General features: G+C 49.6%; 1 protein-coding gene across 1 annotated transcript; it reads right to left on the reverse strand.

Annotated features, from left to right (window-relative positions):
* Positions 1-456: 456 nt before the first annotated feature.
* LOXL1 (lysyl oxidase like 1) lies at positions 457-21,208 on the reverse strand. The gene is made up of 7 exons (XM_048482138.1): positions 19,608-21,208; positions 10,241-10,349; positions 7,466-7,603; positions 5,843-5,999; positions 5,034-5,129; positions 3,356-3,471; positions 457-684 (listed from the first exon to the last, which is right to left on the reverse strand). Exons 1-7 carry the CDS (start codon positions 20,803-20,805, stop codon positions 678-680), a joined length of 1,821 nt encoding a protein of 606 aa, XP_048338095.1. The 5' UTR covers positions 20,806-21,208; the 3' UTR covers positions 457-677.
* Positions 21,209-26,112: the final 4,904 nt, after the last annotated feature.

Consider the following 26,112-nt stretch of genomic DNA (forward strand, 5'->3'; position numbering starts at 1 on the left):
ACCCAATTAGTAACCCCCTCTCGGCACACACAAATAATTAGTAACCCACTCTCGGGAACTGGTGAGAACCTGCTGGATCCCACCTCTGTCTGCATGCACTCTGAGAGTGTACAATCATTAGATTCAGGACTATAATAATAATATATATAAATACATTTATTGAATACATTGATTCTCCGTCTTTGAGTGTGTGACGCACAGACTTTCTGCAAAGCCAGGGAGATGTCCCAGATTTGCAGAAATCTGTACCGTAGCTCGGAGTGGCCCCATTGTGCAGATGTTTTGATCTGCATGGTGGAGCTATCCATGGCTACTGGAGATACAGATGATCTTACTGATGCGAAGTCTGACAGATGCTGACAAAATTAGGTGGAAATATTATAGTTTTGGGTCCTGCCACCTCCCTTCACCTCCCAAATGAGCGATTGTCGTCTTCACTTCAGAAGGAAACCACGATTAAAGACAATGTATTTATAAAAAGTATTTGAAATGACAACTCTTAAGCAACTTGTGTTCTCAAAACGGGACTTTCCATCTCCTGTTGAGGTGGGATGGTGGGAAATAATTTCCTCTTCCTATCTGGCCATCTTGAAAAAGTTCGGGAGTTGTGGGGGGGGGGCGGGGGGAGGTCGGCTGGGTGGGTGGGGCTGTTTGCCACCTCTTCTCCGTTGTTGAAATCAAGACCTGTAAAAGAAAACGAGAAATGTGAAATATGATGCCGCTTGGCCAAGGTTTCCTTGGGACTGATGCTCATTGAATTTAGGACCAAACTGGATGAGATCTAGGGACATCTTTGGCTGGGTGGGGCGAGCGGCCTGGCCCCACACTCGAGGGGCTTTTGGGGGCAGGGCAACTCAGTGAGTCACCTCCCGAGCTCCGTGTAGAATTGGGGAGTCGGGCGAGACCTGCCAGCTGGTGTTTAACTTTGCCCTTGCCCTGAACTCCTCTGGGTTGCCTGGAGCTCTAGCCCCCTCTAGAGAGCCAACGTGGCGTAGTGGTTAAGAGCAGGTGCACTCTAATCTGGAGAACCGGGTTTGATTTCCCGCTCTGCCACTTGAGTTGTGGAGGCTTATCTGGTGGACCAGATTAGCTTGTGCACTGCAACACAGGCCAGCTGGGTGACCTTGGGCTAGTCACAGTTCTTCGGAGCTCTCTCAGCCTCACCTACTTCACAGGGTGTTTGTTGTGGGGGGGGGGGAAGGGAAAGGAGTTTGTAAGACCCTTTGAGTCTGCTTACAGGAGAGAAAGGGGAGATATAAATCCAACCTTCTTCATGTCCCCCTCTCTACACCAGTGGCTTTAAGAAGAAGAAGAAGAAGAAGAAGAAGAAGAAGAGTTTGGATTGATATCCCCCCTTTCTCTCCTGCAGGAGACTCAAAGGGGCTTACAATCTCCTTGCCCTTCCCCCCCTCACAACAAACACCCTGTGAGGTAGGTGGGGCTGAGAGAGCTCAGAAGAACTGTGACTAGCCCAAGGTCACCCAGCTGGCGTGTGTGGGAGTGTACAGGCTAATCTGAATTCCCCAGATAAGCCTCCACAGCTCAGGCGGCAGAGCGGAGAATCAAACCCGGTTCCTCCAGATTAGAGATGCGAGCTCTTAACCTCCTACGCCACTGCTGCTCTTAAGACTGCTTGCAGTTGAAAAAAATAAGGGCTATACATCCAAACTCTTCGTCTCCTTCTTCCATCCCAACCCCCCTTTTTTTCTAGCAAGCGAAAAGTGCATTTAAAAAAAAATGGTGAATTTTAAAAGGAGCAGCGATAGGCCTGTATAATTTGGAGGGGGGCGAATACTCCCTTTCCTCTCTCTCTTTCCCCCTTCTGAGTTCCTTTGACGATCTTGTCAAAGAAGCTTTGCCGGGCAGTTCTGGGAAGGCCTCTGTTTATCCTGGCTGCCCGGTGGATGTGGTTAAGTATTAACAGGCCCGTTCTGGTCAGCCCTGGGAAGCAAAAACACGCCAAGGGTGGGGCGAGCGAGGACGGGGGACGGACGCTCCGGGAGATCAAAGCTCCGGCTTGTGGTCCCAATGAAATATGCGGCCGGTTGGCTTTTCCCTTTCCGCGCACCTGCGGGAGCAGAGCGCGTGACTCGGAAATTCCACGCGCAGCTCTGCCAGCAGGCCAGGCAGTTTATTTGCTATCGGTTCTTTTCATTGGCAGCGGCTTTTCAGGGTCCCGAGCGGAGAAATGGCCTTGTCGAACATCTGTAAGCCTTCAGCCAGAGATTAGGCAGGGCTGGTCTCCGGGAGAGTCACAGAAATGCCAACAAAACCAGCCCAGAGTTCAAAGGATAGTCTGCCGGCAGAGTTATGGTATCCAAGCTAGCCGTAGTTGAAGTGAGTCGCATTAAGTTGATCTTTTGGTCGTGGAGATACGAATCTTTTTCTGCAGTTCTTCTGTGACGGACTCTCGCTGCCATCCCAAACAGGTTGGCTCAGAAGAGCCAGCGTGGTGTAGTGGTTAAGAGCAGGTGGATTCTAATCTGGAGAACCCAGTTTGATTCCCCACTCCTCCACCTGAGTGGCAGAGGCTTATCTGGTGAACCAGATGTGTTTCCGCACTCCTACATTCCTGCTGGTGACCTTGGGCTAGTCCCAGTTCTCTCAGGACTCTCTCAGCCTCACCTACCTCACAAAGTGTCTGTTGGGGGAGAGGAAGGGAAAGGAGCTTGTAAGCCACCTTGAGTCTCCTTAAAGGAGAGAAAGGTGGGGTATAAATCCAAACTCTTTCTTCTTCTTCTTCTTCTTCTTCTTCTTCTTCTTCTTCTTCTTCTTCTTCTTCTTCTTCTTCTTCTTCTTCTTCTTCTTCTTCTTCTTCTTCTTCTTCTTCTTCTTCTTCTTCTTCTTCTTCTTCTTCTTCTTCTTCTTCTTCTTCTTCTTCTTCTTCTTCTTCTTCTTCTCCTCCTCCTTCTTCTCCTCCTTCTTCTCCTTCTCCTTCTCCTTCTTCTCCTTCTTCTTCTTCTTCTCCTTCTTCTCCTTCTTCTCCTTCTCCTTCTCCTCCTTCTCCTTCTTCTCCTCCTTCTTCTCCTCCTTCTCCTCCTCCTCCTCCTCTTCCTCCTCCCTTCTCCTTCCCCTCTTCTCCTTCTTCTCCTTCTTCTTCTCCTTCTTCTTCTCCTCCTTCCTCTTCCTCTTTTTGATGTCCTTTGAAATCAGTGGGTTTAGAACAGAGTAACTCTTTTTGGAATGGCACTGAAACAAAGCATTTTAACACCTTCCCTTTCTGACTTCGTTCAAAGCATTTCACACCTTCGCTTTTCAACTTAGTTCAACAACATCTGCATATACTCTGAGCAGGAAGCTCAGAGGCCCAGTTGTGAGTGAACCGACCCGTGGTAGTCCCGGCGCATGGACTTACTGGGAGATCTTGCAGTTGCTGGTGGCCACGTAGCGCCCGGTGTAGTGGATGCTGCATCTCACGACGTTGTTGGTGAAGTCAGATTCCATCACGATGTATTTGGGGTTCACTTGGACCTGGGAAAGCAAACGGTCTGAGTCAGCCTTCGAACCGGGGAGGGAAATTTGGGTGTCCCGACAATCGTAAGCAAAACAAGCCTTGGTGTGGGCAACTTGTCAAAATCTGCCTGGATGTGCATCCGTAGGTCAAGTCTCAGACTAGGACTGAGAGACCCAGGTTCGAATCTCCACTTGGCTATGAAACTCAGCCGGAGAGAATTTCCAGTGAGGTCCTGTAGGACTCCTTGCTTTCGTGAAGAGAACCAGGGTAGTGTAGTGGTTAAAATGTTGGACATAGGAGACCCAGGTTCGAATCCCCACTCTGCCATGACAGCTTGCTGGAGACTTTCGGCCACTCACACCATCTCAGCCTAACCTACCTTGCTGGGTCGTTGTGAATATAATATGGAGGAGAGGAGAATGATGCAAGCTGTTTTTGGTCCCCCATGAGTATGGGGAGGTATAAAAGAAGTAAATAAATAAAGACACTCCTGAAGTCAGCAGTGTGATGCGGCAGCCAAGAAAGCCAATGCGATTCTGGACTGTATCAATAGGATTATAGTGTCTAGATCGAGGGGTGTAATTGTACCTCTCTATTCTGCATTGGTTAGACCTCACCTGGAATATTGTGTACAGTTCTGGGCGCTGAAATTCAAGAAGGATATTGACAAGCTGGAACGGGTCCAGAGGAGGGCAACCAAAATGGCCAAAGGTCTGGAATCCATGCCCTACGAGGAGAGACTTAGGGAGCTGGGGATGTTGAGTTTGGTGAAGAGAAGGTGAAGAGGTGACATGACAGCCATGTTTAGATATTTGAAGGGCCCTGGTCTTTGTGAAGAGATCGCCAATTTCATTGCGGAGATAGTTGAGAGTTCCCAGTAGAACGTATTTGTTGTGCTCCCCATGGGGCCTTTTATCTATCATGTATTCAAGCAATTTTTCCCGATTTATGTAACTCTTTCTGACTATGCCAATAAAGGCTTATGTATGTATGATATTTGAAGGGGTGTCATGTTGGTGAGGGAGCAAGCTTGTTTTCTGCTGCCCAGAGACTAGAACCAGGAGTCATGGGTTCAAGGTGCAGGAAAAGAGATTCCACTTAAACATCAGGGAAAAACTTTCCTGACCATCAGGGCTGTTCAACAGTGGAATGCACTACCTTGGAGTGTGGTGGAGTCTACTTCTTTGGAGGTTTTGAAGAAAGGCTGGATGGCCATCTGACAGGAGTGCTTTGATTGTGTGTTCCTGCATTGCAGGGGGTTGGACTGGATGGCCCTTGGGGGTCTCTTCCAACTCTACGATTCTATGGTTCTATGAAATTACAACTGGCCTCCAGGCGACAGAGATCAGTTCGCCTGGAGAAATGGCTGCTTTGGAGGGTGGACTTTGGAGGGTGGACCTCTCAAGGGAGGCCAAAGAAATTGAAGGAAGAACCATGTATGTTCACAGAGGAAGATGGGGACGGAAACGTGCAGGTGAAGTCTAATTCTACTCCTAAGCAGGTCCCGTTTTCCTTACTTCCACCGTGAAGCTTTCTCCAGCCCTGGGGATCGAGAAACGTCGTCTCGAGGGCAACTCACCTTTAGGATATAATTCCCAGGCTGCACGTCTGTGATGTCGATCCACTGGCAGTCGATGTCTGCGTTGTAAGTGTCGTAGCATCCGGGGCTCAGACCCTGAACGGAAAGGAAACACGCAGCGTGAAGGTCGGTTACAGGAGCATGCCGGATATCTGGGGCCGTTCTGTTTCAAAGGGTGTCAGATAGCAGGAGCGAGAGGGATTTAGGGTTGTCGTCCTCCAGGGTGGGCGGGGGATCCCTTGGAATGGCCCCTGCTCTCCAGACAAAAGAGAACAATACCCCTGGGGGAAATGGCCCCTCCCCAAACTCCACCCTGTCCAGGCTCCGCCCTCAAATCCCCGAGGAATCCCCTAAACTGGAGTAAACAACTCAGTCTCTCGGTTTGTTGTTGTTATTTGCTCACAACATGCAGGCCGGGAGTAATACTAATCTAATTGGGGAAATAGTCCCCCCTCCGGTGTGAGGCGCTGTCTTCTCTTCCTTGTGCCGTTTCCCTGATCTAAATTGCCTCCCCCCCTCAAACTGCTGTTTGGGATGGTCGAGACGCTGGTGCGGAATGGAAGAATTGTCTTCTTCCGTTTAAGGTCTGGTCCGCTGGTTAAGGCCAGCATTGCGAGGTCTGCTCTGTGAGCCCCCCACACGCAGAGATCGCCGATCACCAGAAGCAGGGCCTTTTTTGGTGGTGGCTCCCCGTATATGTCAGGCTCATTCCCAACGGGTGTTTCCCCAGTGCCAGCAGAAGAAGACTCTCGTTGCTTTGACTCTCTATCCCTAGGCTAGATAGACAGACTGTCATTCTCCTGGCTCACCTGTGTGTGTGACGTGCAGGCGTAGCGCTTGAGGTTCCCAAAGTCGCAGGTGGTGTCCTCTAGGCAAAAGCTGGCCTTGTGGCCTTCCGCCACCTTCTTGCCCGTGGCGGCATCCAGCAGGTCATAGTGGCTGAACTCATCCATGCTGTGGTAATGCCTGTGGGAAGGAAGAAGAGAAGAAGAAGAAGAGTCTGAATTTATGCCTAACCTTTCTCTCCCGTAAGGAGACTCAAGGTGGCTTACAAGCTCCTTTCCCTTCCTCTCCCCACAACAGACACCTTGTGAGGCAGGTGAGGGCTAAGAGAGTTCCCAAGAACTGTGATTAGCCCACGATCACCCAGCAGGAATGCAGGAGTGCGGAAACACATCCGATTCACCAGATAAGCCTCTGCCACTCAGGTGGAGGAGCGGGGAATCAAACCTAGTTCTCCAGATTAGAGTGCACCTGCTCTTAACCACTACACCACGCTGGCTCTCTGCATGGGGGGTGGGGGGTATGGCTCTGCGATGTGCCCCCAAGGAAGTGGAGCTTGAGGTTCTAGCCTCCCCATCCCCCTTTACTACGCCGCTGCCTGTTAGGTAGGTTAGGCTGAGAGAAAGCAATTGACTCCTCAGGTGAGAAGCACAATCCAGGTATTTGATTTTTTTTTGGCAAAAATCCAAGGAAGCATAACAGCATGCAAGTGACTCAGAAAGTTCAGATGTTACAAAAAAAATTTAAAAAGAGGGGAGCAGATATTCATGATCTTAAAACATACCCCGGTCACGATTATATTTTTATGGATTTGATTTGATTTAATATCCTGCCCTTCCGAGCCCAGGCCGGGCTCAGGGTGTGCTGGAACATAAGAACATAAGAAAGAGCCTGCTGCATCAGACCAGAGTCCATCTAGTCCAGCGCTCTGCTACTCGCAGTGGCCCACCATGTGCCTTTGGGAGCTCACATGCAGGAGGTGAAAGCAATGGCCTTCTGCTGCTGCTCCTGAGCACCTGGTCTGCTAAGGCCTTTGCAACTTCAGATCAAGGAGGGTCAAGATTGGTAGCCATAGATCGACTTCTCCTCCCTCAATCTGTCCAAGCCCCTTATAAGAACGTAAGAACATAAGAAAGAGCCTGCTGGATCAGACCAGAGTCCATCTAGTCCAGCATTCTGCTACTCGCAGTGGCCCACCAGGTGCCTTTGGGAGCTCACATGCAGGAGGTGAAAGCAATGGCCTTCTGCGGCTGCTGCTCCTGAGCACCTGGTCTGCTAAGGCCTTTGCAACTTCAGATCAAGGAGGATCAAGATTGGGAGCCATGCACAGAAAACTTGTGCCACGCAAAGAGCTTGTGCCATGCAAAGAAAACCGGGTTCCGAGACACTGTTGGCCATAAGCAAGCAACCATATCATGGTCTTAATAAAGGCTTTGCCTCGGTGGCCTTTTCGGCTTTTACTTTGGGGGGTAAACAGCGGCAAACAGCTTGTCCTAAATCAACAGCTTGTCTCCCGATAAACATTCCTGGCAGTGAAATGGTTTGAACCCGCATGTCCCAAATCCTGGCCTCATATTCCAACCACTACACTGTTTTTGGCTGACCGTTTGCTACTTCCGAACTGTGCCGTGCAGAGATTTCCCACTCACTGGTGACAACTGTGCCACTCCCAAGTATTCCGAGCCTTGTTGGGCAGGAAATCCGCGGTGCCCTGGTTCTTCACTCGCTGTGGGAAGCGGAGAAGCACTCGGACGTCGTAGTCGGTGGCTTCGGAGGTATAGGCAGTGCTGGAAGAATGCAAGAGCAGACACAAGAAGACTGGGAGAGGGCTTCGTGGAAATGCGGCAGCCCTGAGTCCCAATACTAGAATCCTAGAGTTGGAAGAGACCCCCAAAGGTCATCCAGTCCAACCCCCTGCAATGCAGGAACACACAATCAAAGCACTCCTTACAAAGGGCCATCCAGCCTCTCTTTAAAAACCTCCAAAGAAAGAGACTCCACCACTAATCTAACATTACTAATCTAATTTAATCTATATTGTAATCATCCCAGACAGGAAACACCTCCCCCCCCCAATATAATAATAATGGTGGCAGACGTGCTGATAAGCCTCCCGAGGAGATTTTGGAACATCCCCCCCCCTTAAAATCCCACGCACAATTGTCATCTGTATGCCACAGGTTCAGTGGTGGGATTCAGCTGGTTCGCACCTCTTTGGCAGAACCAGGGGTTAAAATGGTGCTTGTAAACAACCAGTTGTTAAATTATTTGAACCCCACCACTGCACAGGTTCAAATATCGATAAGGTCCTCAATCCCGGAAATTATCTGAGGCAGGCATTTATCTGCCTAATGTTGCAATAAAAGACCATTATCGACAGTAAGCGCATCAAGGATCCAGTTCTGTGGATCAGGGATTACTCCCCCGAAGACGGACATGTGGTTTAAAACTACATAGGGCAGTGGTGGCGAACCTATGGCACGCGTGCCAGAGGTGGCACTCAGAGCCCTCTCTGTGAGCACGTGCACACAGAGTTTGTCATGTATTGGGAGCGGAAAATTACCCCTCCCACACACACACACACACATCTAGACTGCCCTTGCTTCTGAGTAAACTCTCCTAGGGTTGTGATTCACCCATTCGAAGCGTTGCACAGTTGCTTCACCAAGCTTATTCCTGAATAACGCGCGCCTTGGAGCAAACAGTTTTTTCTAAAGTAAAACCTCAGTATTCAGGTTAAATTGCTGTGTTGGCACTTTGCAATAAATAAGCGGGTTTGGGGCTGCAATTTGGGCACTCAGTCTTGAAAAGGTTCGCCATCACTGACATAGGGCGTCCTCGAAGATTAACGGATCTTCTAATGCGAAATTGATACGTGGAACGGCTTCCTCCCCGACAGACCTGCTAACAGGCCCAGAGCGTATGTTTCAGGAACGTGCCTTGTGCATTTCGGTCCCAGCAATCCAACTCTTTACTTACTGTGTTTCCCCGAAAATAAGACAGTGTCTTATATTCATTTTTGCTCCCAAAGATACACTATGCCTTATTTTCAGGGGATGTCTTATTTTTCTGTGTTCTGTTCGTCGGGCATGCTTCCAAACAAAAACTTTGCTACGTCTTACTTTTGGGGGATGCCTTATATTTCGCACTTCAGCAAAACCTCCACTACGTCTTATTCTCAGGGGATGTCTTATATTCGGGGAAACAGGGTAGTCTGCTAAAGAGAGGCTGTAGTGCAAATGCTTACTGCTTGCAAATTGGATAGCGGTACCTCTATCTGCAGCAATAAGCAAGCTAGCATGCCCTGAAAAGCATCGGTTGCCGAATTCCTACAAATCATCCCTCTTGGCTACTTTGGTGCTTTGGACCTTCCGAGGTCTTGCTGGTAGAAGTCGTCTCCGTCTTTCCATTCTCTTAAAATGGCACTCCAGATAAATGTATGCCCTTCACCGTATTTGCATAATTGACTTGGTTTTGCATAATTGTGTATCCGTGGATGGCTCTGAATTCAGAATGGGCAATTTCTTTCTTTTTTAGCAAGGAAATGGTGAAGCTTGCCTTTAAATAAAACCGAACCCGCCGTCCTTTTGAGCTAGCTAAAACCCACGCGTGCAAAATAAATCAGTCGGTGGACTCAATGCTGATCTTATCGGAGGGAGTACCTGCGCCGGGACCGCATCGTCCGTCAAAATACCGGTTTCCTGTATTTTGGAGACCTGTGGCCGGCCTCGTAGTCAGGGGACAGAAGGCCAAGAAGCAAGATATATTAATAACATAACTGCTTTGCTCATCCCGGGGCCATCGGCCATAAAGCTGCCATAATAAACCGCCGGCTAATCAATCTCCGATTGCCTCAACATCTGTAAAGGAGAGCAAGATTGATGGGAAGCGAATGAGGGATTCGTCGCGAGCAGCCACACACGGGAGATGGCGTTCGTCTGGTATTATGACTTATCTCCAGATGACAGAGATTAGATCCCCTGAAGAAAATGGTGGCTCGGGGGGTGGGGGTGGTCTGCAAGACATCCCATCCCGGCTTAGCTGCTCCCCCTCCCCAAATACCCAGCAAATTGAAACTACGTCCCCCCCAAATCTCCAGGAATTGGCAACTCTAAGGCCCCTTCCGCACAGGCAGAATAATACACTTTCCAATCCACTTTCAATGCACTCCGCAGCTGTGCGGAACGGCAAAATCCACTTGCAAACAATTGTGAAAGTGGATTGAAAGTGTATAATTCTGCGTGTGCGGAACGGGCCTCGGACACGTTCAGAGACGTGCGAGCGAAGACTCGGGTCTGCTTGCAAGCATTGTAGACACGGTTTGCCAACGGGGAAATACATTTGCAGAAGCTGCTCTGGGATTTTGTGTCTTTGGGGTGGACCTTGCGCGTGAGCTGGGATGCAAAGACGGGAGACAGGCCTACCTTGCAAGGCATTTTTCCTCGGCAGCGCAGCGCAGGGAGTAGAGGTGAGCTCTCTGGACGTAAGTCGAAGCCTGGACGTAATTTGGGTCTGGCACGAGATCTGGGAGGCCTGCAGGGAAGCAAAGGGTGTATATGTGTCAGGCATTAAGGAGAGATAGCAGCTGTGCCTGGAGTTCTGCTGGAATTATAAATGAACCCTGTGAGGTGGGTGGGGCTGAGAGAGCTCCGAAGAGCTGTGACCAGCCCAAGGTCACCCAGCTGGCCTGTGTTGGAGTGCACAGTCTAATCTGGTCCCCCAGATAAGCCTCCACAGCTCAAGTGGCAGAGCAGGGAATCAAACCCGGTTCTCCAGATTAGAGTGGCTCTTAACCACGACACCACGCTGGCTCGTGGCATATGACCCCCCCCAAGGCAGTCAGAGGCAGCAAACCGGCCCACCAGGGGAGTAGAGTTTCCCTCCCGCAAGATCGCCAGGTATTTCCCCATCTGGAACTGGTATTCCTGGGGGTGTTGTTGCCCCCCAAGTCCTGACCTGTTTTGAGATTCTTCCTGGGGATAAGTGGGTGTTTGAAACTGACACAAATCACCACTTCTTCTGGGTAAACAGGGCCGCCGGGTCACATCGAGCATTTTAATGTGTTTAACTGCACTGTTGGGGCGTCTTTGCTGTTTACAACCGCTAAAGTTGCAAAGCTGATATTTGGCATGCAGATGAGGGCAAGATGGACGCCGACAGCCCGGCTTGTCTGTTGCGTATTTTCTTTTCTTTTCTTTTCTTTCTCTTCCTCTCTCTCTCTCTCTGCACCGGCAAATCAAACTTGCATATTTTCCATGCCTGCCTGCCTGCCTGTTCTCCTTGAGTCGATTAAATCAGCGATTTCCTTAGCCGAGCTGCCCGTTCCAAGTGTGCATGGTTCTTTTCTTCCTCCTCTGCCGCACAGACTGGCTGATCCCATGCTGCCGTTTGCAGGCAGTATTGCATAACGGTTAGAGTGTCAAATGCATTTTCAATCTCCTTTCACAATTATTTGCAAGTGGGTTTTGCTATTCCGCACGGCGAAACCCAGCTGCAAAGTGGATTGAAAGTGGTTTGAAAGTGCATTAATCTGCACGTGTGGAAGGGGTCTAGGAGTGGGGGGGGGGGCGGGAGACCCAGGTTCGAATCCTGGCCAATGGAGCGTCCTAAACTGGTCGCTCTTTCTATCCCCAGATGGCAGGGGGCAAGAGTGAACGGGGCGTGGGGAATATGTTAGGACACCCACATACAGAAGCAGCTGGCAAATGTTTTGAAAGGAGGTGCAGATGGGAAAGGCTTTCTAGACGTCCCGGGCGAAAGCTTTTCGGCGTGCAATCAATAATAAAGCAGGTAGCTCACTCCTGCTGTGCTTTGGTATTTCCTCTGCCTACGCCTGGTGGCCATATTTTATTTTATTTTTCTCTACTGTTCAGAGACTGGGGCCCCTTCCACACATACAGAATAAGTAAGGTGACCAGATTTCTACTATTGAAAAGCGGGGGGCGCACCCGCATGAGCACACTGCCTTTTGCGCGGCGCTCCCCAGTCAGGAAACAGGGAAGCACCCCAGAAGGCACTGCGGCAGCGCGGGAGGCGCTCCCTCCTGCGCTGCCGCAGTGCCTTCTGGGGCGCTTCCCTGTTTCCTGACGGGGAGTGCCGCTGCAAAAGGCAGTGCTCAATTGCCTAATCGGGACAATGCCAAAGCCCGGCGGGACGTGGGACACATCGCGCAAAAGCGTGAGTGTCCCGCGAAAATCGGGACGGCTGGTCACCTTAAGAATAAGGCACATTCACTCCACTTCCACAATTGTTTGCAAGTGGGTTTTTTTGCTATTCCGCACGGTAAAATCCAGCTGCAAAGTGCACTGAAAGTGGATTGAAACTGCATTATTCTGCACGTGCGGAAGGGGCCTGAGAATCCTAGACTCCACCCTCCAAAGCTGCCATTTCCCCCAGGAGGAACCAATATCCGTAATCTGGGGGTCACTTGTAATTCTGGGGGAACCCCAGACTGCATTTGAAGGTCGGCGGCCCCATGCTGAGCCTCGGATGGCAACAGAGTCTTTTGCAAAGAATGCTGAAATAGGTACCGTGTTTCCCCGAAAATAAGACAGTGTCTTATATTAATTTTTGCTCCCAAAGATGCGCTATGTCTTATTTTCAGGGGATGTCTTATTTTTCTGTGTTCTGTTCGTCAGGCATGCTTCCAAACAAAAATTTTGCTACGTCTTACTTTTGGGGGATGCCTTATATTTCGCACTTCCGCAAAACCTCTACTACGTCTTATTTTCAGGGGATGTCTTATATTCGGGGAAACAGGGTAGGTGGACTTCGGTTCGACACAGCAGTATGCGTGATTCCGGCAGACGACCCGGGGGGACTACTTTGGTCAGGTTAGCTGCGAGCGTGCAGCCTCGTGCTGTGAATTAAAAACACACCCGCAGTCCACGGGGGTTCTGGTAAAAGTAATGCGCATCCCGTCCTTTGGACTGTCTGCTTTTTTCACATTGCGGTGGAATCGCCTCTTGGCCTCTAGTTTGTGTTTCCAAGGACGGAAAAGAACAATGCCTCCTTGTTTCTCGAGCTGTTCTCCCCAGAGGGAATCACGTCACCGCGTTGGCTCTTGCTCCTGACTCCATGCTTGGTCATTCTTGATGATGTAATCCACTGGGGATCCTTGCGGAATGGAGAGTCGTGTGTGTGTGTGTGTGTGTGTGTGTGAGAGAGAGAGAGAGAGAGAGGGAGCGGGGGGGCAGAAGCTGTTTCTTGAACTGAGGAATTGATTCCCTTAAAGCAAGGAAATTGAGCTGCCACCCAGAAGATGCTGAAGGAGAGTTAGTTTTTAGACCCTGCTTTTCTGTTCCTTCAAGGAATCTCCAAAACAGCTTACAGTCACTTTCCCGTCCTCTCCCCACAACCGACAGCTTATGTATTTATTGGATTTGGATTTGTAGTTGGTGGGGCTGAGAGAGTTCGGAGAGAACCGTGTCGGGCCCACTGTCGCCCAGCAGGCTTCACGTGGAGGAGCAGGGAAATAAACCCTGTCCTCCGGATTAGTTTGCTGCTCGTGTGGAATCGAACCTGGATCTCCGGCTTATAGCCCACCTGCTCTTAACCTTTGCAGTCGGTCTGGGGGCACCGGGGGAGGTTATGGCCTGGGGTGGTAGAAAATAGAAAAGGCACCACCGATTTTTTGCAAGCAAGACTCTGCAAAGATTGTTTATAGGCAGAGCTGGCTTACAGTAATTGAAGCTGCGTGGGGAATTTCCGATCAGCCAGCAGTGAATTACTCAGATGGGAAAGGAGCCAAGAGACGGCTTCCTGCCTCCCCCTTTCCCCTCCTCCCATGAAAGCTGTCAAGGAATTTTTCAGGCCATGCAAGGTCAAGCGAGACCTTGGTGTTACCTCTCTCCTGCCCCCTCCCCAAGACTCCAACTGAGTACCTTCCTTAGATATGGGGCAGGGGGGAAAGGAACACAGAGATCGGAGGGGACGGGTTTTCGGATGCAAAAAACGTCTCGGAAACGGGAAAAGGGGGAGGGCCGAATCACCCCAACGCCTACGCGGAGAATAAAAACCCCAGTGGGAATCCAAGATAAATATGCTCGGCTGAGCTGTTGCTAAGTGACCATTGTACATATAGGGAAATACAATGAAAATAAATTTAATCAGAGACATGTGGAGGCAGAGGAGAGGCTGCCCAAAGCGGGACGCTGCTGCTGGCAACCAGGGTAGGCCAAGCACATCTAGAGGACTCTTTTCTTTCAAAACGCCTGTAAGACTCAGGCCTGGATCTCTACTGATTCAGATATTTCCTGCTGTTGACAGAACCGCCAAACTGCTGAGCTCTTGCAAAGCACGCTGTAGCAGGTCACCTCTTGCAAAGCACATCTCTCAGCTCTGAACTGGCAATTCCGCTGTCACCACCCCTGCTGTTTTATGTCATTCATAAATATAATCAGAACCCAGGGTGTTTTCCCACCTACCTCCCCTCCGCTTTGCTGCGCGCTTCTCTCGGCTTCTCTCGGCACGCGTCGTTCCAGGCGCGTGCCCTGGCTTCCCCACGACCCCGCGGTCTGCGCGGGGTCATCAAAAGGTGCCGTTGCAATGAGCGCCTGGAATGACGCGTGCTGAGGGGGCGCGACAGCAGCAGTGTCGGGGCGGCTGCGTAGTCGCCGCCCCTGTAGTGGGGAGGCGCGGGGGACCCTGCGCTACTTGCGCGCAGCAAAAGGTAAGTGGGAAAACGCCCCAAAACAAAGGGCAGAATTTTCATTAAGGATGTAAAATGTTGGCCTTTCTGACGGCAGCTGTGATATTATTATTATTATTATTAATAATAATAATAATAATAATAATAATAATAATAATAATAATAATAATAATAATATTTATAGGCCACCTAACCCCCTAAAGGGCTCGAGGCGGCTCACAATACAGCTGTTCCAATAACAGCCCATAAAATACATAACTAAAACTAACCACGTTAAAACAAATTTCCACAGCAGCAATATCTTAACATTTAAATAACAAAGTTAAGAGCAAGTAAAATTAAAGACAGGTGCCCGATCAAAAAGGCTGGGAGGGGAAAGGCAGGGCCCAAGATGGAATCAAGGCCCTGCCAAGATGGAAAACTGGCAGCCTCAGTGGGGGGTGGTAGATCCACGGCCAGCCTCACCAAAGGCCCGGTGGAACAGCTCAGTCTTACAGGCCCTGCGGAACTTACCAAGGTCCTACAGGGCCCGGACAGCTGGAGGGAGAGCGTTCCACTAGGCAGGGGCCAGAGCCGTAAAGGCCCTGGCCCGCTTTGCAAGAGGTGGCCTGCTAAATCCACCTTTGCAAGAGCTCAGCGGTTCGGCGGGCTGGTTATTCGCTTCGAGTCCAGTCTGGTCTGTGCAAACAGTGCAGAACAAGAGCAAGAGACTGTCTTTTACTAATCGGTGTTGGATGACGAAGTGTCTTAATGCTATTGATCTTAGTACACTCTTAGGAACACGTTCTGAACATTTGTAGTTCAAACTCATCGTAGCATACATGGTTGTCCGAGTTCCGAATCTGATCCCCACGACGACCCTGCAAGGTCGGTCAGATGGCGAGAGAGTGAATGGCTCAGTCAGCCAGCTGCAGGGTATGGGGGGAATATTGAAGCTACATTGCTCAAAGCTCGATTCCACACTCTCATGCTATTAAACCAGGCTGGCTTGGAAAGAAAGAGCCCAACCGTATTTCCTTTGGTTCCTGAGCTTATAAATAGCTCTGCCAGTACATTTTCAATAACCTTTTGTCACTGCGGTCGACCAAACTGTGCTCGAGCCAATGAAAAAATCTCCCCTAAACCATGTTCTGTGCTAAGCTGCGTGCAGCGCCAAGCACGGTCAGGTTGGCAGAAAATTCCCCGTCCTGGACGTAACTTGATGTACGAAGAACGCACTGATGCTCAGAGCCAACCTTTAACTATTTCCTGAATAGCAGTCCAGAATGACTTATTGGCGCAAAGATAGCTTAGGATAAAGAGAAACGGGCAAAGGAATGAAAGGTCTGGATCGTCTGTGGCTCGACAGATTTATTTTCCTCCAGTTGGGGGGATTTTGTAAAAGACTGGCAGAGAAAAGGGATATTTCAGATTTCTGTGCCACGTGTAGCCCCTTTTCTTTTAGGGGTGCTTTTAATATTGACCCAGGGCTGAAAGTTCAGTTGTGACCATTACGGGTCGCTTGCAAGCTGACCCATCGCTGATTTAAAAGCCAAGAGTGATAGCGGCGTTTTGACGAAAGATATACCAGAAAAATAAACCACGATTGCACGTTGTTGTTCATGGGACGGAGGCCCGGATGGCAAACTCCTCTGAATGTCTCTTGCCTTGAAAATCCCGGAAGGCCGCCATAAGTATTGAGGGCAAAAAGAAAAGGCACATCATATTTTATCCTTACAAGAAGAAGAAGAAGAGTTTGGATTTATATCCCCCCTTTCTCTCCTACAGGACACTCAAAGGGGCTTACAATCTCCTTGCCCTTCCCGCATCACAACAAACACCCTGTGAGGTAGGTGGGGCTGAGAGAGCTCGGAGAAGCTGTGACTAGCCCAAGGTCACCCAGCTGGCTTGTGTGGGAATGTACAGGCTAATCTGAATTCCCCAGATAAGCCTCCACAGCTCAGGCGGCAGAGCTGGGAATCCAACCCTGTTCCTCCAGATTAGATACACGAGCTCTTAACCTCCTACGCCACTGCTGCTCCAACCCTGCGAGGGAAGTTAGGCTGAGAGTCATTACGCTGAGAGTCATTAGGCTGAGAGTCATTACAACAACCCTGCGAGGGAAGTTAGGCTGAGAGTCATTACGGGGAAAAAATCACTTGTTTGTTTACGCCATAGGTGTCAAACTCGTGGCCCTCCAGATGTTATTTATTTATTTATTTATTGGATTTAATATACCGCCCTATCCCAGAAGGGCTCAGGGCGGTGAACAGTATAAAATCATATATAAAACATACAATTTAAAACAATTATGTTCTAAAATAGCAACCCACGAAACCCATATACAACCCTCCCCAGAAAAAAGGAATGGGTCCCAATGATGTTAGGGGCCCCTGTAGGCAGAGGGGGGGGGAGGCATCATGCTGGCAGGGGATGATAGGAACTGTAGTCCATAACATCTTGAGAGCCACGAGTTTGACATCTGTGGTTTACGCCATCTTATGTAAAAGAGCCGGGCTTGTCAGGTTTGTGACCTGGCCCAATCTAAGCAGACTAGTAAAGAGATGAGGATTTTTTTCTATCTACAGGGCTAGAGAGAGAGAGAGCTTTCTGGGTCAACTTCTTTCTGGGTCAATTGTTCTTGGGGGCCAATCTGAGTCCCGGGTACCGACTCCAGCTTTCTGTTTTAATCTGAACGGTGTAGAACAGCTGGTTTCCCTCTCCAGTTTTGAATTTTGGGAACTTAATGGGGACGAGCGGAAAAGGGGGAGGAGGATGCCAACAGATGGTCGTTTTGTGTTTAGAAAGCTGACCTATAAGCTGACAAGAAATCTCCCCCTCCCTTTGGCCTCTCAGGACCCCGGAGCTGCCAGAAGGAAACGAGGTTCATGCACTTTGTTTCCCCTGTCCCTGGCTTACCTGGAACTTGGATGAGATTTGGAGAGGAGGGCGGGGGTCTAATCTCAAGGACAAACTGGAGGGCTTGGTATGTTCCTGGACCCCTAGAATTTCCCACAATTCAACCCTTCTTTTTGACCGAAGCCGTTGGGGAAAAGGGAGAGAGAGAGATGCATCCTAGCCAGATGCCATTTTGGCATTTTGTTTGTAGGAATTAGCCCAGCGGTGGCGGACCTATGGCACTCCAGATGTTCATGGCCAATTGGCCATGCTGGCAGGGGCTGGTGGGAATTGTAGTCCATGAACATCTGGAGTGCCATAGGTCCGCCACCACTGAATTAGCCAGTGGGTGCACCCTTTGAAAAGAAAACCTGGGGTTAGGGGAAATGTGAGGTTTGAAGCTCATGTTTGGTTACGCAGGCATGGAATGGCAAGGGAGAGTAGCTCAGCGGACGTCACAAGGAAAATGTCTGCAGGACAGTGGCAGCTCATTCCTTACTCTTTGGAAAGAGGGTAAGACCAACATCAACATATCAATCAAGGGGGGCCCCCGGAATTCAACCCCCGGAATCTCCAGTTAAGAGGACCAAACAGTCGGTGAAGTGAAAGCCCTGGAGAGCAGCTTCCAGTCAGAGTTGGTGACGCGAGAGACCTCTGCCTGAGAACCTGGGAAGCGGCCGCCAGTCTGAGGAGGCAATGCTGACCTTGATGGACCAAAGGTCTAATTCGGCATAAGGCAGCTTCGTTGTATGTTTGCGACATATGTGACTACACAGATCAGTTGCCTTGTGGGTACTCGTGTGCTCCTGATAGCTGCATATGGAAAATGCTCGCAAAGTGGCCTTCCCAAAGCCACCCCCTATAGACTGGGACGTAACTGCCCAGGCCAATACAATCTCATGCCTCCTGGCCTTGGGATCGGGCGCAACCATCATAATCATCTCTACTGGATATGTAATGCTGCTATGTTCTATTGCAGGGGTCTGCAACCTGCGGCTCTCCAGATGTTCATGGACTACAATTCCCATCAGCCCTACTGAGTGTTAACTTATAATTTTTAATTATTTATTAATTATTTATTGTGCACTATTGTTTTAGTTGTTGTTTTGTTGTATACCGCCCAGAGCCCTTATGGGGTGGGTGGTTCACTAAATCTAAACAACAACAACAACAACAACAACAAAAACTATTATTATTATTATTATTATTATTATTATTATTATTATTATTATTATTATTATTATTATTATTATTATTATTATTATTATTATTATTTGACTGCAGGAAGGTGTGTTTGGGAGGTATAGCAGCTACTCTGACCCCTAGGAGCCACAAATGAATCTGAGGATAAATGTTGTTTGTTTGTTTATTCATTCATTCCATTTAAACCCCCGCCCTACACTGAAGTTCCAGAAGAACTTAAAACATGCAAAAATAGGGAAAGGAGAAATCTATATATTGTGCTTTAAGTTCTGTAGAGGAAGAATAGTGTGGATAGATTCCGGGTATAAGAGGCACATGTGTCTTCTCAAACGTGGTCTACGTTGGTCAGGGTACAGGTCTGCTGTGGGGAGCTCATGTGATGAATCACAGTGTATATGTATTAGGGATGTATGAATATGGTCTTTTCCATTTTTTGGGGGGGTCAAATTGTTTTATTTATGTTCACGGACAGGATTTTGCAGTATTTTAATGTTGCTTATGTGCAATCAAGGCCAAGATGCTTTAACCAAAATAAGCATATTTCGTGGGGGAAATTCAGTGCGAAATAACAGCAAGAAATTCGGTGCGAAATAGCAAGAAATTCAGTGCGAAATAACAGCAAGAAATTCGGTGCGAAATAGCAAGAAATTCAGTGCGAAATAGCAAGAAATTCAGTGCGAAATAGCAAGAAATTCGGTGGAAAATAATACCAAGAAAAATTAAGATGGGTTTGAAGAAAGGAAAAAGCAAAAATGAAATAAGTGTGTGTTGTGGTGGGGGTTGGAACAGGGGGCTATGACATTCATTGGGGGGTTGGATGAAATGAGGGGCTGTGAAATTCAGTAGCATAGTAAGCTCATATAATCTCTGAACAGAGGAGAAGACTTCACAGATCTGAAGAAATGGGGTTTAGTTCCTTAACATTTGTGCCATTAGGTGCTACCACAATTTTTGAAGGTTTCTTGCTCTCCCCCCCTGGGGACTGAAGAAACAGAACAATCCCAGAATGCACTGTGCCCTCCCCTCCTCAATGACCCGTCCCCAAGCCACCAGTGACTCACCTCGTCCGTTCTGATTGGGCCTGTAGATGCTGCCCACGCTGACCCGTGCTTGGTTACCACCTTGGTTGTCTGGAATAACTTGCCGCGGCTCAGTGTTCCGGATAGGAAGGTACGGTTCAGGCCTGGGGACTGCTTGGGGGTCTAAGGGCATGAAAGGCGGCTGAGGTTCCACGTTGCGAGGAGGAACGTAGGGCTCCGCTGGTGCTTCCCCGAAAGGCGGATATTGCCCCATCCACGGCTCATTCCCATATCTCGTGCCGGTACCCACCGGAGATCCAGAGTTGATATGCAGGTTGTCAGCAACTGGGACACCCTGTCTCACCACCGGTTGGTTCTGGACAGCGGAATAAGGATCTTGCTGAACATTTTGATCATAGCTCGTTCCAGTGTTGTGATAGAGGCTGTGGGAATATCTTCGGTCTAGACCATCAGATGGTTGAAGTTGCTGGGGTACCTGCATGTAGGATCTGTCCTGGGTGGGGATGTACCCTTGAGCCCTATAAGGATTCTGTTGTTCTGCGTAATCCTCGTACCTCACTCTGGGCTGGTAAGGGTACACCACACCTGCGCTTGCTGCGGCTGCGGCTGCTGCCACGGCACCCCCTCCAGCTCCTGTGCCCTGATAGTAGGTGTAGCTCTCATCATAGGTGCGGGGTACCTGCGCATCGTAGCTCTCGTATTGGTTTGCAAAAGGAGGCTGAGGGTATGAGGCCTGTGGGTAGAGCTGTCCGTAAGTGGCAAAGGAGGAAGAGGAGGATGCGGCCCCGACCTGTCGCTGCCGGACAGGGGGTGACCGGGCTCGTTGGGAATTGGCACTGCTGTCTCCGGTGGTTCCGTCCCTCCAGTTGTCCGGGACTTGTCCAAAGCCAAAAGGGTGTCGCGTGTGTCCCCGGACAGTCTCGGAACTGGCCCTGATGGGCAACGTGGGCGCCTGTCGCCTGGTGTTCCCTTGAGGCCTTCGCCCTTGGCTTGTGGCGGAGTCCGCCAACAAAACCCTTGCGCTGCTGTCCGCTTGCACGTGGCTTGCGGGCACGTATTCCGAGCCCGTGTTCAAGAGGCTGTAGACCCTGCCATTGTTTTCCCACTGGATCATTTGCCGCCAACGTCCGCTGTCTCCCTGGGGATGCTGCCCATGGACCTGCAGGAAAAGTCCACAGCCAAACAAAGCCCACAGGTCCCAAAAGCCAAGAGAGGTCATTGTGGCCAAGATCAAAGTGGTTGAACTTGGTGGATGGATCTGGGGGAAGAAAAAGCCAACCGATAGCCTGGATGTTCAGCAGCAGGCGTTCTTGCTTCCTCTCTCTTTGGAGCTTTGCCTTCTTTTTTAGGTGAATGAATCTCAACTCTGTCCATTTCTGGTTTGTTCTGAGCTGCAGGGTCGTCCTACAATCTTCATGGTGAACATGTGAAGGAGAACAGACCCGAGAAATGGCTCTCTGCAGATCTCAAAAGGGTCTGAAAAGTTTTTCCCCTTGGTTTTTTTTTTCACATTGCTGCTGTTCCTGCAGCGGGACGTTAGTTTATCCAGCTCGCTCGTTCCCTGTTGGCCGGACGGGATTTTGCTCCTGATCTGAATGAATAAGCAACAGGCTCTGAAAAATGTTGGGAACTTTCAGCACTGTTTGTGAGTGTCTGCTGCTCAGGGTCCTAAAAACCATCCCATTTTGACCATATCGGTTTCCTGGTTTGTTTAGTCAGGAAAAGAGAATTCAGTCGACAGTCAGGAAAAGAGAACCCAGTCGACAGTCAGAAAAAGAGAATCCAGTCGACAGTCTTGACAGTCAGGAAAAGGGAACCCAGTCGACAGTCAGAAAAGAGAATTCAATCAACTCGTTTGGAGTGACACATTCACATTAAAGGATAACAAAACATGTTTAATTCTTTAAAAATAGTCCAGCATTCTAGCATCTGGAAAGTTGTCATTCTAGCATTTGGAAAGTTGTCAAACTTATTTGACGGTAACAGTTTCTCAAATTTTACTGGTCTTTTTTGATTACAGTTGCCAACCTCCAGGCAGGGCCTGGGGAATCTCCCAGAAATATAACTCATACTGAGAGCACAGAGATCTGTTTCAGTAGTGAAAATTGGAAGGTGGGCTCTATGGCGTCATACTCTGTTGAGGCTCCACCCACAAACCTCCAGGAATTTCCCAATCTAGGGGTGGCAGCCTTAGTTTCAGTAGTGGTGATCAGCATACCTACCACGTGTACCAAGAAAGAACACCATGTATGGTGTTCTCATGCCCATTTGCCATCTTTTGTGAACAGGCCACTATACCTATTTTCCAGCCTCAGTGTTGTAAATTGTTTTCAATGGTCTCTCCTTTTTTGCCACACACATTTACAGTGGGTATTTGAAACCACTCAAAGTCACCCCGTCTCCTGTGCACAACCCATTGCAACCTGTGGGAATGTTGTATATGTATCCTGAAATTTTATAACCTAGACAACTGCTTTGAAACTCAAGAAGGATCATACCATGCTACTGGGCTGTTTGAGTAAACACACGTACCTCCAAGGATCTCCTGTGTATCTCTGAGGCCACTTCCAATGCATGTTGCAGCTGGAATAGCAAAATCCACTTTCAAACAATTGTGAAAGTGGATTGAATGTGCATTATTCTGCATGTGCGGAAGGGGCCTGAATAATGCCGCTTTAAGTGTTTCGGATTGGGAAAATGGCACAGGAGGGAAGGTGGAAATTCCTTCACGTGCACTGTGTTCCTTATTGCAATTGGGACCCAGGTGTACTGGAATGGATAAACCGTGTGTTATGCTGGTTACAGGATGGTATCCCAAGGCAGACTATGCATGCGCTATAATGTGTGAAGAAGCGTCTTGACCTTGTTTGGACTTGCTTTAAGGCAGTGGTTCTCAACCTGCCTAATGCCGCGGTGACCCCCAAGCCTAACATTTATCCATTTTACAGATAGAGAACACTGATGCAGAGAGTCTTAGGCGACCACTGTGAAAGGGTCGTTCGACCCCCAAAGGGGTCGTGACCCACAGGTTGAGAACCACTGCTTTAAGGCAACTCCACATATCACAGTTGAGAGGGGAAAAGAATCTATGGGATTGGCCCAAACATCCCTAAACATTGGGATTACATTAGACTTCCAGGCCATGGTGGTTGCTATATCTAGAAGATGCTCGCTCATTTGCAACAGGAGAGAAGTGGTTTTTGGCTTCATGCCAGCTTAAATAGATAGTCTGTTTGGAATTTACCTTGCTTTGAAGCTACATGGGACGGTCGGCATATTGCAAACAGGTGTGTCGTGTGGCGAATGGAATTCAGAATTTGTGCCTCAGGGGATCAAGGAAAACAGAAAAAATTAATCAACGGGATGGATTGGAGAGGCAATTGAGTAAGGGGTTCATCAGCCTGCCAGTGGGGTGGGTTGGTTAAGAGTGGTAGACTCGGTCTGGAGAACCGGGTTTGATTCCCCACTCCTCCAGAGAAGCCTACCGTTGTGAGAAAGGTGAAGGTGATTTTAAGTCACTTTGAGACTCCATAAACAGGGTATGAAAGCCAGATCTTTATTGTTTCCACTGAGAATTTAAGGAACTGATATATCTGGCTGTCTCTGGAGAGTTCTGGGCGTATTTGCACTGGGCAAGAAGTTCCTAGACTTTTAACAGGAGGACCCCAAATCCGGACCTTAAGGAGCAGCAGTGGCTAAGAGCAGTGGCTAAGAGCAGTGGCTAAGAGCAGGTGCACTCTGATCTGGAGGAACTGGGTTTGATTCCCAGCTCTGCCACTTGAGTTGTGGAGGCTTATCTGGGGAATTCAGATTAGCCTGTGCACTCCCACACACGCCAGCTGGGTGACCTTGGGCAAGTCACAGCTTTTCGGAGCTCTCTCAGCCCCACCTAACTCACAGGGTGTTTGTTGTGAGGGGGGAAGGGGGGGGGAAGGGCAAGGAGATTGTAAGCTCCTTTGAGTCTCCTACAGGAGAGAAAGGGGGGATATAAATCCAAACTCTTCTTCTTCTTACATGCAGAATAATGCACTTTTAATCCACTTTCAGTGCTGGATTTTGGGGCTGGATTTTACCGTGCGGAATAACAAAATCCACTTGCAAACAAACATCAAAGTGGATTGAAAGTGCTTTATTCTGCATGTGCGGAAGGGGCCCTAGGAATCCCCATACTTGTAGTTGTCGGTGTTGTAAGGGAGCTATAATTCAGGGTGGGGGAGTGTTGCCGGGGTGAGGAGATCGGGTGGGATGGGGTGAAGGAGGGCGAAAGGGAGTTTTTGTTGGGGAAGGGGCCCCCGGCGTCGTCGCTGGACAGCTCTGCAGAAAAAGCCCTTAAGAGGCTTTTTCGCCTCTGTCAACTCTGACCGCATTTTAGCTTATTTTCCCTCTGCTGCTTCCAGCTCTTAGCTCTCACGCCAGGGAACAGGGCCAGCTCGAGCCGAGAGGGCAGACACGGTGGCCAAACCAGGCCTGCTTAGGCCCTTGATTTCCCTGCACTCTCGAGAGGGGGCTGAACCGGTCACGGAATCTTTCCAACGGCCCAACAGCTAGGACCCTGCAGAAATTTGTTCTGTGGGGTGCTGTTTTTCCTGTTTATTCTCTCTCTCTCTCTCTCGCTCTCCCCCTTCTTTCCCTCGGGGACTGGAAATACCAGAGCTGATGTCACAACCGAGCAGCTCCTGCCAGAAATAAAATCTTGGATAAACTTAGAGGCTCCAGCCGGTCCCCCCCACCCCCAATCCCTGGTCTTTCTGTTCGCCATCTATATCCGCTTCCCCTCCCTGCCAGGGCCATAGCTGCCCTGGGGTCTAATAAATATTTGCGTTAGCCCTTTCCTGCTGGGCAATGGGCTGCCAACCTCCAGGCGGGCCCTGGAGGCTTCCTAGAATGACAGACAATCTCCAGGCAACAGGGAGAAAGCAGGTGCTTTGGAGGGTTGGCTTGATTGCATCGTACCCCACGGAGGTCTCTCCCCTCCTCACGTTTTTTAAAGACCACCTTTCCACCCAGCTATTGGCCTCCCGGGAAATGAACAGTGAAACGTTAGAACAAGTTAAAGTAAGATATATGCACAGCAATTCAAACTTGTAGGGCAGGGGTCTACAGCCTGCGGCTCTCCAGATGTCCATGGACTACAATTCCCATCAGCCCCTGCCAGCATGGCCAATTGTTTTTTCACCATTTCTGAGACACAATTCAAGGTGTGCAAAGGGCAACATGTGTGTTTCCCAGGTTCTGTATGTGCAAATCTGGGTTTTTGGTTGTATGTGCCAGAGCTGGAAAATAGGTATAGTGGCCTGTTCACAAATGCTGGCAGGGGCTGATGGGAATTGTAGTCCACGAACATCTGGAGAGCCAATTGGCCATGCTGGCAGGGGCTGATGGGAATTGTAGTCAGCGAACATCTGGAGAGCCAATTGGCCATGATGGCAGGGGCTGATGGGAATTGTAGTCCATGAACATCTAGAGAGCCAATTGGCCATGCTGGCAGGGGCTGATGGGAATTGTCGTCCATGAACATCTGGAGATCCAATTGCCATGCTGGCAGGGGCTGATGGGAATCGTCGTCCATGAACATCTGGAGAGCCAATTGGCCATGTTGGCAGGAGCTGATGGGAATTGTAGTCCATGAACATCTGGAGAGGCAATTGGCCACGCTGGCAGGGGCTGATGGGAATTGTAGTCCATGAACATCTGGAGAGCCACAGGTTGCAGACCCCTGTTGTAGGGGATAATGTTGGGTAGGGTTGTCCGATCCTCGTGGTGTAACATGTCCCCAGACACATGCCATCTAATCATGCGTGTGGGGGGGCGTGCCAAGCCCAGGCCGTGCTTGCCGGCTCTGGGCAGTAGCCCTGGGCAGCTCACTGGCTTCGGGCAGTAGACCTGGGCGCTGTCGCCAACCTAGTGCTCCTCCGCAAGATCGGCGGACATCTCGTTCTCTCCCCCCTCCTTATCTAGGGAAAATGGCGCCCGGGGAGCGAAAAACTTAGATTTTCCCTAGATACACCTCTGTCCGATCCAGGTTGGAAAATTCCTGGATATTTTTGGGATGGATCCTGGGGAGGAAAGGTAGGTAACACAGCTGGGTACAATGTCCCAGCGCCTACCCTCCAAAGCAGCCGTTTTTTGCAGGGGAACTTTACTCGGCCTTCTGGAGGCAAGCCGTGATTCCAGGGGATCCCCTAGTCCCACCCGGAGGCTGCCCTCCCTTGCCCGGATCCTGGCCCCCAGCTCTGCAGTTGTGTTTACTTGAAGAAGCGTATCCCTGGGTGGAAGAGAAGTGAGCCAAGACACCGATTGGCTGGGGATTCTAGTCTAACCCACTTGGGCCTCTGATTCATCCCTCGAACAGGCAAACAAAACAGAGTTTGAGAATTGTTATTGCTGGATCTTTGCGGTCTGTAAACACGACAGTCACGGTTGTTTGGGATCTGCGCCAAGGCAGGCCTTGTTATTTCTGTTTCTTCCCTGTTTGTTTTTTTCCCTTAAGAATCTCTTGGCTGTCCTCCCTTGCAGGGCTGGAGCG

Source organism: Sphaerodactylus townsendi, linkage group LG17, assembly GCF_021028975.2.
Source record: "Sphaerodactylus townsendi isolate TG3544 linkage group LG17, MPM_Stown_v2.3, whole genome shotgun sequence".
NCBI lineage: Eukaryota > Metazoa > Chordata > Lepidosauria > Squamata > Sphaerodactylidae > Sphaerodactylus > Sphaerodactylus townsendi.